The 16,981-nt window shown below is 42.4% G+C and overlaps 1 protein-coding gene across 1 annotated transcript in view; it reads right to left on the bottom strand.

Moving 5' to 3' along the window:
- PJA2 (praja ring finger ubiquitin ligase 2) overlaps positions 1–15,644 on the bottom strand; it is a 32,653-nt gene extending 17,009 nt beyond the window's left edge. The window contains 2 exon segments of the mRNA XM_049794934.1: positions 85–279; positions 15,627–15,644. Of these exon segments, the coding sequence (XP_049650891.1) occupies positions 85–277 (193 nt within the window). The 5' untranslated portion in view covers positions 278–279; positions 15,627–15,644.
- Positions 15,645–16,981: the final 1,337 nt, after the last annotated feature.

Here is a 16,981-nt window from a genome sequence, read left to right as displayed (position 1 = left end):
ACATTTCTCTATGTGCCTTCCCCCTCCATCCCCAAGGATCCCAGTTCACAATTAAATGACACATACACAAAGATATGCACATACATAAAGAACTCCCTGTCTGAACGTTCTCCAAATTTGATCCTTCATAGTCTTGTTGACGTTCATCTCTGTCTTGGCTATTCAAAGATGGTCTAAAACTGGCATAGGCATGTCTTCGTCTGTATCTTCTACGCATAATGGTCCGATATCCTCCTGTTGGTCTGGGCCAGGCCAGTTTGCCAGCTTCTTGACCCATAGCTACATGGACGAAACAAAAAGACAGAGGCACTTGTTAGACAACAATACATCTTTATCATTTCCCTCTTCCCCAACACTTTGATATAATTTTTTTAGCAAGGAATTTCCCATTTCTCTAAAGTCTTGAGCTTTACTAATATGAATTTTAAGAACCTGAAGTGTTCTGGGCTCATGTGTTATGAAAGCACATAATGGAATTTTCATCTACACTAAATAATATTGACAAACACCAATTTTGCCCCCATCTTAATGTATTTGTAGTAAATAACAGAGACTTTATAAAAAAATTAAAAATCAAGTCCAGATGTCACATGACTTATTTTTTGAATGTGATACACATCTGCACACAGCTCTGATACAGCCCATATGTCAGCTTGCAAAAAACCACATTTGCAAGCACTATAATGGAAAAGCCTTCAGGTAATGTAGCACAATTCAGCTAGCCCTAGCTAGTTTATCTCTGTGATGGGAAAAGTACAATTAATCAAATCACACCTTCTAAAACAGGAGTCCTAAATCCCAGGGACAAGACTTTGTTCTTTACACTAGGTAGTATGTTCAGGCATAGCCATACAAGGCAATTGCCCACATATGGCTCCTATTATTACACCAGTATTCCACATTAATGGATCTTGATGCTTTTACCAAGAAAACACGGGATAAGTAGTATAAGAAAACTTGAAAGACAGTGGGGAAAACCTGCCAATATTGTAATGAAGAGAGATTTTAATAATACAGCATTAGTATCAGCTATTAATAATCTAACACCAGGGTTCATATCCAAAGGCTGTTACTTGTACAAATGCAATTAGAAGTTCAGTATTTCAGATGTTCAGTGGCTTTCTCCATGTCCCTCTAAGTCACTTTTAATCGTTACTAGATATGGAATTAACAGTAGCTTTTCTGTTCTTGAAACTCACCACACTGAAAAGGACACATTAAAGTCCAGGAAGATAAAGTCTGCAACCATTAACATAGAGTTTTGTTAAACCCAGAACAATAAGAAAGCTTTCTTCTTTCCTGGCTGTGAAACCAATCTCTTCACTGTCCTTCAAAAGAAAATGTCTATATGCAAAGACACCATTTATTAGCAGTTATTTTATGCAGCTTCAAGTAGAATAGCCACTACTAAGGCTGGTAGTTATAGTATTTGGGCTGCCTAAAAGATACAACTGCACACATGTACTGACTGTCAGAGTCCAAGCAGGTTTTTTTTCTTTGTTTTTGAAACTAGCATCACTGCTGAAGCCGTCATTTTGCTAGGACTGGCACACAGGAAACTAACTCTGTTGCTGCCTACCTAACATAAATCATGAAAAATAAAATGCAAGGAGAAGAAAAAATACTTTTCTTGGGGCTGCACTCTCAGAAATCACATGATCCCTCAAGAGCTTTATAATGGAGACACAAATAGAAGAAAGCTACCTATTGTAAGCTACAACTTTGAGTAGAAGCTAGCCTTAAGAGGTCCAGACACATAACTTCCTACAAGAATTTGGTCTACAATTGCCGCCATGGCAATTCTGAAAACACTTCCTAGCATTCTGCACTTCAGTCAAATTTCTGTGGAAAAAAAAATCCAAATACTTGCTGCCTGATTTTCCCCACAGAAAAGAAAAAAAAAAAAAAAAAAAAGAAAAAAGAAAAAAAGACAGAGACATGAGTAATATAATGATCGTGGAAGATTCAGGGCCTCAGAAAAAAATGCAAGTTCCAGGAAAAGAAAAATAATCACCTTCCTTTTCATCCCGACATAGAAAAAAAATTAGGTTGAGTAAACAAAATAAAATTACACTCACAATAAAACCCCTGCTGCAAGAGTCTAAAATATTACTGTTTCATTCCCAGGTGAATTGACAGCAACAGTGACAATACTTGCAGTGCTTAAAATTAAAAGTCAAATATTTACAATTTGATTGCTTAAAATTGCAACATTTAAGTAAATTGTAATGTGCTGTCCACTTCACTTTTTGTTATCTTTAGCCAGTTATAAGAAACATTTTGTTACAAAAATGTCATGCTATAACTCACCACATTATATCTATGGCTCTAAAGCTCCCTTAAAACATCTAATCCTAGTCATGTCTTCTTTCCACACATGAAATCTCTAGCCCAGTTTCACGAACACTGCAAGCCCAAACACGTCCATCACTAGCTCCAATATGGCAATACAGACTGGGGACACAACTCAGTTAAACCTTTGCAGAAAAAAATAGCAGCTATTGGAGGCTTTTTATCTCGCTTATCTGTGAAGCTCTATGTAGTTTGATTACATAGAATCTTCCTTGAAAGTATTTTCAGGTATTTTCCAAACCTGCCCATCCCACATTAAACAACAGAAGCTCAAATGTTCAGTTTGTCTGTACTACTCCTGCTCTATCATCTCTGCTAAAAAATTCTCTGCAACTAATGTAAGAAAAAGGGGACTGATAATTAATTTTCTTAATTAGTCAGCCAGTTAATACCCTTACTAAGTCAACCAGCAAGTCATTTTTATTCAAGCGAGCTCTGACAATTCTTCCACTGATTATAACGTGGCTGGTTAGCAGACTGCCAGAGGGAGCTGACAATAAGCAGCCACATCCTAATTTGCAGAGCAGAATCCAACAGTTAGATTAGTAAAACAGCACAGCAACAGAGAAGTCTGCTCTCAAACATGGTAATATAAGTGGTTGAGACAAAAAAGGTAAAAATAAAACATAACTGCCTAATTCCTAGTTTTAGTTTGTTCTCTAAAACACCTATATTGTTCAAAACCAGATGTCCGCTCAAGAAAGTCAAACTCTCCAAAGTAAAGTGTTTTATGTTTCAAACTTGGTGTTCTGAGCATGCAAAATCTTTAAAGCTGTGTGCCATTCACTACATTTTTTTGTTCCAAATCATTCTCTCACAGAGTACCTTATGCTGTATTCAACTGTTATTAAAAGATTCATCATGCAGTTATTATTCTGCCCTGGGAAAAATTTACTGGATCAATATAGGGAAAGCTTTCACCATTTACTGAAAGTTTGGATGTCACATTTGGTTTACAGGGGCGGTTAACTTCTACCTAGATACAAAATGTCTCAAAATAAGAGAAGGAGCCATGCATTTATTTGCCTACATGCCTAAAATGGGCAGCGTTTAGGCATCTGAATCCAGAGATCAATTTACAAGAAACCTCTCAGGCAATCAAGTTCCTGAAACACATAGTACCCTCTCTCAGGTCCTTCTTTCAGGCTAACCCAACCTTAAAAGTGGGTATTGTTCCATCTTCTTTCAGAAGCTCAGTTTAGTAGGCTTGTTCAAAACATGCCCAATACGTGCTGACAAGACACAGTTCTGCAAACCTGTCTTAGAGATTCAACACACCAGTGACTAAATAACCCAGGTAGGGGAAACAGGCTAGTAATTCACTTCTCAGGCTAAAGATGTTTATACACACCCCTTCATCCTTTCAAAAGGGTACGACAGTCAACCTGAATTCCTCAAAGGATCATTAGCAGGTGTCATAAAGCAGAAAAGCGTTTTAGATTACCACAGCTGGATTTAAAAAAAAAAAAAAAAAAAAACAAAAAAAAAAAAAACCCAAACCAAAACAAAAACCCCAAACAAACCAACAGGAGACAGTGCCTCTGAAAATGCACAGTGCATGAACAGTGCCTTTCCCAGGCACTGCCTTAGTCACCGACGCAGAGCTGCATGCTTCCTCTTCACTTCTCTAAGGACTCCACTCCCGAGAGCCAGGAAACTACAGGCTGCAATGCAGAAAGCCTCGGAATCTAGACCCAATCCATCTGACTTGCATAACCAACTTGCCTTCTCTGCCTCACCAGCCCCCCCCCCCCCACCCCACCCCACTGTTTTTCCAGAGTAACACAGTATTCAAGAGGCATGCATACGTGTGTTCACAACCTAGCAGTGTAAGTTGAGCATTCACGAAAGACGCATCCCCTTGACCACAATCCTACATATAAATCTCAAACCATTTGAATTTACAGAGCCAGATTTAGGACCCCTGAAGTTTCCCAGCCACTTCCACGCCGAGTCCTCGCACAGGATCCCAGCGTTCGCCCACGGAAACCCAGACACCTCCCTTGACTGTCCTCTCCATTTATCCTCTCCCTCACACCCTGCACGCCAGGAACAAGAGAAGCAGCGCTCTGGGATCAGGGAGCGCACGACCTCGATCTACACCACCACTGGAACAAATCGCCACCACCCGCGCAGGGGCGAGGCAGCCGCGGCGGCACACGCCAGCTCCCGAGCGGGGCGACGCTGAGTGCCACCGCGGCGGGTGGGCGGGCGGGCTGGCCCCGTCCCTGACTCCCCGAACTGCTCCCATCTGCCCGGACGGCACCGGCTCGTCGGAGCAGAGACTAGCCCGTGGAAGCAACGGTAAAAAACCCAACGAAAACAAACAAACGAAAACCCCGACACACACCACATCTATAAATGAAAGAAAGCACAGTTTGCCTAAAGCAGTTCTGAACAACTGAACAAAATCTTGCCTCTCTTCCAAGAGCTGAAATACTAAAAGCCTTCCCTTACATACCTAGCAATTTTTGTAGTTTAAGGAGAAAGCAACTGAGCATCGTAACTTCCACTGAAAAAACCCATATCCCATAAACCTAGAAACCTCACAGGGGCATTTTCAGTTAAGCGTTCCATCAAATTTACCTGGATCTTGTTTTCAACCTATTACGTGCAGTTCTATTTCCTTGGTATCATTAATTCACACATACAGTCACCTCCTAGGCCTATTACATACCTCACAGGGAAGAACAGAATGAGGAACGTGTAGCACAGGGAGAGGGAGGGGTGGGGGGAAGCAGTCTCAAGAGATTTTCATCCCAAAATGAAATGAGGGGAAGGGGTAGGGGGTACGTGTCTCTGTGTGTGTGTGAATTTTCTGCTGCAGAAAGGCATTTAACTAGTTTGCTATTTTTTTTTTTTTTTAAGACATGTAAAGGTTTTTTTTTCAGTCTTTCAATATTATATAACTTCTTCTGCTCTTCCTCAGATTTTTCACAGCATTCTTAAACTTGTGTGCATATTCTGGTCTCAATCTCACCAACACTTGACATAGAAAGAAAACCAAATCCCCTTCATCCTACTCAGCTGCTCTTTTTTCTTTTACATCTGTGACTTACAGAAACCATTTTCTTCCACAAGGCAAGAACAGGATCTCTCATTCAAGGTTTGAAAAGGAAATGCATGTAATACTGACACAATTACCATTTTCTAGGTTATCATCTTAAAAAAAAAAATAAAAAAAAAATCTGCATTTACTCCCAGAAGTATATGAATGCATTTGGTTGTCAAACAGGTGCAACTTAAAAAATTTCACATTCTTGAGACCTGGTTCCTTACCTGACTAATTCTCAATCATAATGGAAGCATAGCCCTGATCAACTCTGATAAAAGTTGCAGGTAAAAATATTCACATTAAGTTTTAAACTGTATTCTCCAGTATTCTTTATCTGTAGCCAATATTCTACATCTCTTTCTTCCCTGCAGGTATTGAAAGCTTCCAAGAGCAGATAAATTAAAAAGAAATTTGAATTAGAATGGAGAATTGTCAGTTTTCTAAGCACCACTGCTCAGGACAGTGGAGAGATTACTCCAGTTAACAAAAGAAAGGCATGGAATAATCCAAAAAAGGGAGAGGAATATTTCAATAATTTAAAACAATATATTCCGGTCACAATTTCCTTCTCTTGCCACTATGGGCAGATTAACACTGAAATTCTTTAAAAGTTTTACTATGCTCACAAGCTTCAAACTACATACAACAGAAAAATACCACTCAAAACAATGAATATGCAGTTAGAATTTACCTCCACTGTCTGGAATTTACCTAAACCTCAGAAAGCTGTATGTCATGGTCTAACTAAACCCAGTAGGCAGCTAAGCCCCACACAACTTTTCACTTACTTCCCCAACCAGTGGGACAGGGGAGAGAGTCCGATGGGTAGAAGTGAGAAAACTCATGGGCTGAGATCAAGACAGTTTAATAATTTTTTAAAAGGGAAAAAAGAAAAGAATAAAGTGGAAAAGAAACAAAAGCAAGGAAAAAGAGTAATTAAAAAAAACCCCTAATAACTTACCAGCAACCCACTGGTAACAGACAGTTCCAAAGTAACAGCAGCCTGGCCAACCTTCTTTCCCTCAGCAGTAGTACTGCCGACTGTGATGCCGTATGGTCTGGAATATCCTTTTGGTCAGTTGGGCTCAGTTGTCCCGACTGTGTCCCCTCCCAACTTCTTGTGCACCCCCAGCCTACTCATTGGCAGGGCAGTGAGACGCAGAGAAGGCCCTGATGCTGCGTAAGCACTGCTCAGCAAGAACTAAAACATCCCTGTTATCAACCCTGTTTTCAGCAAAAAATCCAAAACATAGCCCATACAAGCTCCTAAGAAGAAATTTAACTCTATCCCAGCCCAAACCAGTGCACCATATAAGCAGAAATTAAACATTTTTCTAATGGATTTATTCATCCAAAGGTTCCTTCTTCAAAGCCTTTGGTTTAGTAGTGACTTTAGGCTGCTCACTAGGATATTTGAGAACACAGTAGTGATTATTTCCATAAGCAGTATCAGCTCAGCTACATGTACACTCAAAAACAGAATATGCTTCAGGGATTTATTTTTCAGGCTTTATCATCTTTTCATTAACCTTCCAGGTCATTTTGCACTCTCCTTTGAGCTATAGATTCCACTAAGTCAATGTTTTTACTTACTATAGTTCCTTCTCTTTGCCTGAGGCTGAAAGTAGCCTGTGGTCCAAGTTCAATAAGTTGGCAGACTGGCCTACCACTGAATTCACTTTAAATGAAAATATAACTTTTTTTTTTTTTTTACCTCTCAGATTACAGAAACTGATTATTTTGTTAATTACTGAAAGAGCAGCTGGTTGCACCTTCAAATGGATTGACCAGTTTAGGTCTCTGGAATCTCAATAGTGCAAAGCACCCTTTCAGCAAACACAAATCAGATATTTTTTCCACTGTGGGCCTAACTTTGAAAATACAGCATAGGCAATTAAAGATACCTGAAAACCTTTGTGAGTAAAGGAAATGCTTATTGTCACCTTGCCCACTTTAATGACAAAAATAATCCTGCATTTAACACTATTTAGAGAGCTAATGAAAATATTGATCACAGCAAATTTGTATATTGTGAACTTCAAAAACACTCCTGGGCTCTTTGCACCTACTTGTTAAGTCACTCCAAACTAAACTCGTAACTTAAAAGCATGCACGAACACTTGGTGTCAACACGTTTATACTGCTAGCCTGACCCCATCAATTTTGATATAACCAGAATCAATGCTAGCAACAGCAGAACAGTGATACAAGACAGTCTTATGACACTAAGCATATACAGTACCACAGTCGGGTACTGACACTTTTAAGACAGTTCACTCATTCCCTGCTCTCTACTGACCTCACCCGCACACAGCCTCCCCAGATGCCTTGCAGCCCTATCGCCGCAGTGAGGCTGTTCGCATGGGCTTTCAGCTCCAGCAGCAGAAGAGGTCAGAACCAGACCGAGCTCCGGTCGGCAGCAGGGCTGGAAACCACAGCGGCAGCCAGTGCACAGCCAGTCACCTGTTAACAGGCGAGAAGAGGAAAAGGTGTGCATTCCCAGGGCTGAAAAGGAGGGGAGGGATTTAGTTCCAGAGCACCCTTCCACTGCAATTCTCATCATGGGCCAAATTCCCAGTCTCCATGGAATATGAAATCAGATCGAAGAGTAAGTAGTAAGAGATTGTTCTTTTGCAAGACAGGAGAAAGATGAGACAGACAGACAGACCCCACCTCCCAGGTATTTAGTAGCACTTTAATGTAGGAAGTATATTATTTGTGCTTAAAATGTAAAGGGTTAGTAACCAACAATTTACAGGACAGAAACTCTAAAATGCTGCTTCAGAAAAAAAAATAAAGCTTTCTCTTTCTGAAGACAAATTTGAAGCGGCTTTATGTCTTTTTCTTCCTCTCCTTATTGATGAATACAATTTGTCTTAGCCCAATGCTATATGAATGCTTCAGTATCACACTACGTTAACATACAGACATCCCTTGGAATTGCCTGAAAAGGTAATAAACAAATATATATATACGTATATAAACAAAACACTGCTTCAGTATCATACTATGTTAACATACAGACACACCTTGGAATTGCCTAACAAGGTAATAAACAAATATATATATACATATATAAACAAAACACTACTAGCATCCACCTCCACACACACATATTTTATAACAAAAGACACCCAAAAGCAAGATAATTGCAAAATATTCTGATACTGCTCTGAGTCTCTTCCCAAATACCAAGAGAGAGGGGATGAACACCAGCAAGCTGATAGTAGCTTCCTTCCACTTCAATACTACACAGTTTCCATTTTGCATTTCCCCAAAAGTTTGCAGTTTTGTAAGCATTTTGTGCCATAAATACAAAACTGAGGTTCTGAAATATTACAATCCGTTAAGGCATACAAATATAAATAGTTCCATTTCTGCATTTATCAAAGCATTAGTCAGCCTGCAGGCTAGAAGAAGTAAGTCGATTAGTATTTTGGGCATTGTCTGCATGCTCCTAGTCTCAGTTAATGACCTCCTATAGTCAGCATATACTATTCACAACTCTGTCCAAATTATGAAAAATTTTGCCAGACTTTAAAGGGAACAGGTGCTGGCACTATACAAACAACAGTGAACTGAAGTGTATGCAGGAGAGTCTAAATGGTTACTCTGAATGAAATACGTTAGATATATTCACAGGGCAATTAGTAAAGTCATGAAGAAAAATAGAGGCACAAAACTGCTTCAAGTCCAGAACTCCTTTTACAAGTGGAACCCAGTCACCACCTCCCAGGTAGAGGTGTCTGAATGGGTGAATTGCTACAAACTACCATCTTGATAGAGTTCCGTTCTATCCTTAGATATCCTCCTAGAGTTCAAGATCCTGCACAGTTCCTATTCCTTCATACAGGCTCTTCCAACCAACATGGGTGCACAGAATCTCTCTGCACAGATAAGATGTCGTCGCCATTTGCTCACTTCAGCCAAGGAGCCAGGGTTAGGCTGCCTTGCTCTGATGCAGCTTCAGCTGTGGTAACAACAGTTGGCTGTCCAGCTGTGAACTGGGCGGTGTAAACTTACTCAGCTTTACCAAATCCCCTTCTTTGACGGTCTAATTCTGTCTTCATTTTTTTTTTAAAGCTCAGCAGAGAGCTGCATTAGCACAGCAGAGGTGGTAGAACCAAGCCAGACACAAGCAGCTTGAGGCAGAAATCACTATGCAAACTCTGCTGCCAAAGACCCTGCATCCCTCAGCTATGGACCCACCCTTCACTGGGCACCAGTCTGTGACCATTCCAGTGCTGATTTTTCACTGTCCTCTGATGGTCTAGCTGCTCCAACATTATACTCATCTTCTGCATTATTTCCAGTTTATTTACACTGTCTTGCTCCATATGTAGCCCAGCTCTCTACTTCCTCATACAAAACTGTAAGTAGTTTGAATGCACCCCTTTCTTCTTCCTTGACTTTGACCCAACCCTGTCTTTGGTAGGACATGCAAATCTGTCCTACCGACTGCCAGCTCTGGCTTACCACAATTAATTGCTTTTCCAGTTTTCATCCTGACGAATAGCTTTAGCAGAAATTCCACATTAAATCTCAACATCACAAGTTTTCATATTCTAAATATGTGTACTAAACTAAGGGCATGGAAGTAGTAATTTTTACCTACTGCTTTTCAGAAGATATGCAGAAATTCAGTCCTTCTTTTTAGTAAAAGATATACTGGTAGTCTGTCTCCTCCTCTCCCCGCCACTCAAAGCACTCATCCACTAAAAAAACCACCAACCCCTCCTCACCCCGGTATCCCTCCTCTCTTTTTCCTTTGCCTATGACTTTCACATTTTGCATTTCTATTTCAGTTCCAATTACAAACTTTCTAGGGGAGAAGGCATCTCTCTAGAGCTGAAAGACAGCAAATAGAAGCCAGTACTAAACAAAATGCCAAAACTTTTCTATAGTTCAAGCAGACAAGGTTCACTTTCACTTTTATCAGTGCAGATGACCTCAACATACTTGAAGTTAGAACAGTCACTTCCTTTCTGCCTGATAAACACAGCAAATAAGAGGTGACAAGAAAATCCCAAGGTGGAAGTTCAGGTACTTGAAACTCTTGACATGATGGAGAGATACAATTCAGCAAATTATCAGGCCCAAAGACGTGTTTTTGCATTGCTGTCTTTCATCTTACATAACCGTCTTCATTAAAGCAAAGTGAACGCCAAACACGTAATAACTCCTTATCCACTAGCAAAAGTAGTGAAAGTAATTTTTTGGAAGTAATTTTTTTCCTCAAGAACCACAAAAACTCACTGCTTTAAACTCTTTCTTTTCCTTTCATAAACAGAATTCTGTATCTTGTATACAAGGGTAAAAAAAAGCCTCTGATCAACCAACAGATAGGAGAGCTCACCTGAAGTCAGTTGGACATTCAAGATTTTTACATTTTAGAAACAGAATGTGAAGTGATTCTCATACACCTGTGAAGAAAGTGAGATCATTCTGAAAAAGAGAAGCACAGGATATTATTGTCAGGTAGGAACAAACAACTGAGCAAATTACCAAAGGGGGAATAATTGGCAATGTGCAGCTAAGCAAAAGGGCAGCTGAGGATTAGAGAGGACCACAAGTTACACACAAGTCAATACTTCCCTCTGTTTTGACAACAGCAACATACGGAGCTGTATTAGAGTGAAGGCTACAAGACAGGAAAAGTAACCCTTCCACCCTGATCGATGCTGTTAAAATCAGATCTAGCACTCTGCATGTAGTTTTAAGTAACATACTTCAAAAAAGACCACTCTTAAACAGGTCAAGGAAGACTTCCCTGACACTTGGAAACAACACATGGAAACAACACAGGGGAAATGATTCTATGAGTAGGAATATCATATCACTTGAACAGATTGCCTGGGGAGGCTGAAGAGCATCAGTCAGCAATGCAGCTCAGAGAAGGGGATTCAAACAAACACTTAGTGAAGAATCACTGTGAGGAATGTTGGGAGAGAGGAAAAGCCTGACAGTGTAACTGTTTGAGGTCCCTACCAGCCCCACGATTATGTCCCTGAACTAGCCCTCCACAATTTCAGATATTTATTCTGCTCCCAGGCCTGGAATCACAATCGTGTGTAACTATGTTAGGGTGGAAGGGAAAATCTGTGTGCTTTTTTTCCCAAACCACATAAGATACATAAGATCTTGTACATAAGGTCTTGTAGCATAAGATACAACCTACAACGTGACTCCCAATCACTATTTGCTTGCTTTCACATAACTTAAATCACAATTTCTCTGCTGATCAACTTCTCTATTACTTTACACTTTATTGTTTTTTTTTAAACTTCTAAAAGGTTAAACAATTTATATGCTGTATGAAATTGCACCAATTTTACTGGGTGTAGTGCAAATACTTGATTTTTTTTTTATTTATTTATTTTTTGTCATCTCCTTTTAAGAGCAACCACTTTTCACTTAAAGCACCTTATAACAATCTTGGAAACATATTACAGATCCATTACCTAGGAGCCAAGTTTTAGGCCTCAAAAATATTGTTGCAGATTCCTGACTCTGAGAACTGCTTAAAATCTTATGCCACAATCTTTTTTAAGCTGTCACCAAGCTACAAATAACTTGTTTACCAAACATATGATGAAGACGTACCTATTTAAGATATAAAGTCAACCAGAGAGCCACTAAAGCAGAAGGTGAGTTTTGCTATTGTTCTAAAATAATTCAGGTTATGGAAATGTCTGTCTTGATTGTTTCAGAAATTTCACCTCTGACACCAAGCTGACAGGATAGGACATTTTGGTGTAACTGATTATCACTAATCTCCTCAGCAATCATCCACAATCAACCCTCAGGATCAGAATTATTTCTCTGTATTCTACTTTTCTGTAGTATTAACTAGTTGCATCACTTCATACTTGAATCATTCGTCACCTTGTATTTTCTTTTCCCTCCTTAGCGCCTAGCACAGAGATATTCCTGATGCTACAGCAATACATAAAAACCACAGGAGATTTTAGCATCTGAACAACCACAAGTTCTTCAGGTCATGTCTTAATAAATGTAAGCACACACACAAAAGGACACATAAATATGTGCCAGCTGGAATTCTCTCTGCTTTAACAGTCACATATTTAGCTGACTGAAATGCTGTATAAGGGTCTAGTATAAAAAAAACCACCACACTTGAAATTAGTCAAATTTTAAAAGGTGTTTTAAAACTATTCAGAATTAACACTATTGGCAGCAAAATGTCTAAGTACTTTCTCCCACTGACACATGAGCATTTAGCAATTTACATGGCCATCTATTCCACCATCCTTGCAGACTGTTCTACTCATTACTAAAAGCTCTTTAATAATTACCTCCGTTTCCCATATAATTAAGTCATAGCCCTGCTCCACAAATACCACAGAAACAGCCAGCCAGGTGCAGCCTGTAAGACAATCAAGGTCCTTGCAAGACCTACTATATTTTACACTTTGAAAACTCAGATAGGTGCTCCTATATTAAATGCATACAGCACTACTCCAAGCACTTCAGGATATTCATGCATGAAGTGTGTTTTGTTCAAGTTCAGGCTAGCAAAACCACAGAAGCTGAAGTTCCAAACAATGACGGCAAGTGCCATCCAAAGCTCAGGTTAGTGTGCCTTTAAGGACATTCAAAATGATCGCTTCTCCGTGGATGCTCTGAACAGAACGCCGAGGTTAGCTAGCACTCCCCTCCTCCAGTGGTTTGGGTTTACCTCTATTTATGCCACATTCAAAGTTGTTTCTGTAACTCGAACATTGTTTCAAGGCATTAGCTGCAGTTTTTAAATACATTTGCCAACTGAAATGAATGCAAAGTATACCTTTGGGACCTGTCCAAACACGCTACTAAGCATATAGATAAAACACTGCTGAAGCATCATTATAATTCTGCAGTGGACTCTATCAGACTTACATCCCTAACCATAAAAATGCAGGGGGATCATTAATGTATCAGTGAATAAATGAATTAGAACAAATTTGCTCCACATACTTTGTTTGTTCAAAATATTATTCAGAAATGCTAGAATAAACCTTCATTGAACTGTAAATTTTATGCTCACAACTTCAATTACATCCACAACTCCAATTACCTCAGATGCCAAACAAACACACTTACACCACAAACTGCAAGCCGGGGACTGTGTGCCTTACAAATGTATTGTTCTTAGTACAATGGCATTCTGGCCCCTACTGCTGTAGGGCACAGTAATACTTTTTGTTTTACTCAAGCCTTCCTAAGAGACCAAGAATCAAAACAGAACTCAACAAGTACTATGGACCACAAGGGAGATTACTATGTAAAAATGCCAGCTTAACATTTTGCTAAACATACCCATAACAGCATTTGCTGAATGAATCCAATACATCATATCTGTATATTTCATTTGCTAAGCTAAACTGCTTTTGCACAAGTAAACATCTTTATGGGAGCAGCTAGCTTAACAAGGTGATAGTTCATAAATATGTCTTATTTTGATGAGGCTTTGATCTGTCAAGAACTTTTGCACTCTACCTACACTGCACTGCAATTCACTAAGTTGGCAAAGGAAATAAAAACATAGGCATATCTCACAGAAGTTTCCTGATCCTGTGGTTTAATGCAACTTCAAAATAATGATTTTTCTGAACAACTTTTTCCAGATATTTTCCTTCAATGGGTGAGAAAGAGCAAGAAATCGATTCTGTGCAAGTCTGACTCAGCTGCAAATAAATTTATTACATATATTTGCTTACACAAATTTACATATGCATACTTCTCCTAAATGAAATTTACATCTATAAAGTATGTATTCTTCATGATTTGTGCATTAACAGAGAACAGTAACAGTCTGACAGTACTCTTTATTGCTACAGGACATAATTTATTTTTTCTAGATACAACATTAACAGAACTTTAATAAAAAAAATCATTCCTCTAAATTGCATAAGTGTGTACACAGAGAAGCGCAAATCAAGAACCACACTGAAAGAATGAAGTGTCTGAATATGTCAGAGTATAAAGAAAGGACCCAAATGCAGGCTCCAAGCTTTCAAACACAGTTATAATACCAACTTTTCATGCCATTTTGTATCTTTGTGCACCATGCAGATTCATATACTATGTCACCGACATATATTCTTCATAACGTGTTAATTCACTAGCAGTATGCAGTCAAGCGTATCTGCCAGTGCACAGTGTTCTGCGAGAACTCGGTTCCACCGCTGTCAGCATAGCTGAAGACAAGCAGTTCACGTGAACCTGTGTGTCAAAACACACAGAGAAAACACCCCCAGGGAGGCTCTCATCCAGGTGCAAAACCCATCCCGTGCAGTGTAACTATAGGTTAATGCATTTTTGCTCGTGTGGAAGAAAACGCATGCTTTTAACTGATGCGCCTTAGCATATCTCCTCTGGTTGCCGTGCCCAAGACACATCCCTTCTGTCCCTGAATTTGGCGGTGGTTCTGCTCACAGCCGGCTCAGACCACCTTCTCCTCCAGCAAACAGGTGGTGCGAGTGCTTCGTAACTTGAGTCCAAGCAACGTCAAGTGAGTTACTTCAGAAGTGAGCCTACTCACACCCATTTTCACTTTGTCTGGGGTAGGGCAGCGAGAACCCGCCCAGCTGGCAGGGCTGCCCTCGGAGGCACGCTGCGCAGGACGGGGGGCCCACGCCCGCCACCGCCGGCAGCTCTCCGGCCACAGCACCACGCAGCAGGGTCCCCCTCCCGCCCCGGGATACCGAGTCACCGTCACACAGTTGTGGGCGATAAAACAACCAACCCCCCCCTCGCCGCCCCCCACCCCCAAACTTGGAGCTGAAGGCCTGCCCTGTAGCTGCCTGCCCCGCCGGCTTCACCGCGCCCACCAACGGCCTCGGCCCCTCAGGCACAGGGACACGCCGGCCCACAACGGCCCGCTGCGCGGTACGGCGGCGGGGCACTCTCGGCCCCTTCCTCGGCCCACCGCTCCTCGGCCACAGCACCGCCGGGGCCGCCCCCCGCAAGCCTGTCCCTGAGGGGAGGCCGCCGCTCTGCGGCCCAAGCGACCGCCCCGGGGGCGGAAGACAGCCGCGTACGAGGCCCTGCCTGGCTCCGCTACCGCCCTCCTTCCCCAGGCGGAGGCCACACGCGGAGCCCCGGGCCTGAGCAGAGGCTGGCCCAGGCTCGACCTGCAGCCGCCGGGCCAGCCGGGCCGGGCCGGCCCCCGCGGGGGCCCGCACGCACCCCTCCCGAGCCCGACTCGCCCGCCTACCCGTAGCCGCCGCCTGCCTGCCCGCGTCCGCCACTGCAGCCAATCCTGTGGCTTTACAGCTACGAGCACTGGCCAATGCTGGGCCAAGATGAAGAAGTAGTGACCAATCCCGGCCGGGGGGCGGGAGCCGAGGGAGGGGGGCTCGCCGCTGCCGCCCACGGAGGGGCGGGGAGGGGGCGGTGCCTCGGGCGGGGGCCGGCAGCGTGGTCCCGCCCCGCCCCGCCCCGCTCCGGCGGGCGCCGCCGCCGGCTCCGCAGCCCTCGGCCTGAGGGACCGGACCCCGGTCCTGAGGGCCCTGCCGCCCGCCTGCCGCCCGCCTGCCGCCCGGAGGTGCCCGATGGGGGTGGAGGTTGTGTAGCTGCAGCCTCCGGAGGCCGGCGGCGCACCGCGGCCGTACCGACTGAGGTGAGCGCCCGCGGCGGGCGGGCCGCGGACCGGCTCTTCCCGAGTCGTGCGAGGAGGGAGCGGGGGCACCTCCGAGGTGACAGGGCCTTGCCGGCCCTGAGGCAACAGCGGCAGGGAGGCCGTGGGAGCCAGCGTGCCCCATCACCGCCGGCCGGCACCCAGCTGCTCGCCCGGGCCGGTGTTCCTGCTCAGATTCCGTGTTTCTGGATTTTACGTGTTGCCTGTTCCTGAATAAATTACTGTTAGCATTCTAATCGGTCGTTTAATCGTGCAGAGTGAGTTCACCTCTGGGCCGGTCACTTTTATCTGAATTTAGAAGGAGATTTTACTATTCAGAGGGAGGCAGAAAGCAATTCCACGCTTTACTGCGGAGAAGTGGGAAAGGGTGGCCCACGGTAGGACAAAGATTTACACACAACATCGGGCAATATGCATTGTACAAATGGGGGAGATAAGCAAAAAGACATACGCTTCACAGAGGAAACAAAGACAAGGGCAGAGCTAGGGGAAAGAAGAAAAATGAATGGCCTCTCATAAGAAGAACTGCTGTGTTCTGTGCATACAGAAAGTAGGAGGAGAAGCACACAGGATTTAGGACGAAGACAGCGCAGACTATGCCATACAAAAACAAGGCCAGAGAAGACATGCTGCACATTGTCTACAGTGGTGAAGCTTCACCTGTTTTCAACCACTATCAAGTTCGAGTATTGATTTTTATTAGTCTGATTAGTCATTCCTCAGGGAAAACTCTCATCAACTTTTTGTAGAATACTTCAACTAGCATACATTTACATTGGTTGACACTCCTGTCAGCATAAGTATCCCTACACTGTTCCAATAATAAACACAGTCAGTTCTTGAAAAAAAAAAAAAAAAAAAATTACATTATGGTATCCTAGCCTGCTTCCACCTACAACAAAAGGTTTTTAGTCATCCACCATTACCATGCT

The sequence above is a fragment of the Accipiter gentilis genome, chromosome Z (assembly GCF_929443795.1).
Source record: "Accipiter gentilis chromosome Z, bAccGen1.1, whole genome shotgun sequence".
Classification (NCBI taxonomy): domain Eukaryota; kingdom Metazoa; phylum Chordata; class Aves; order Accipitriformes; family Accipitridae; genus Astur; species Astur gentilis.
This window is presented reverse-complemented; position numbering and strand designations above follow the sequence as displayed.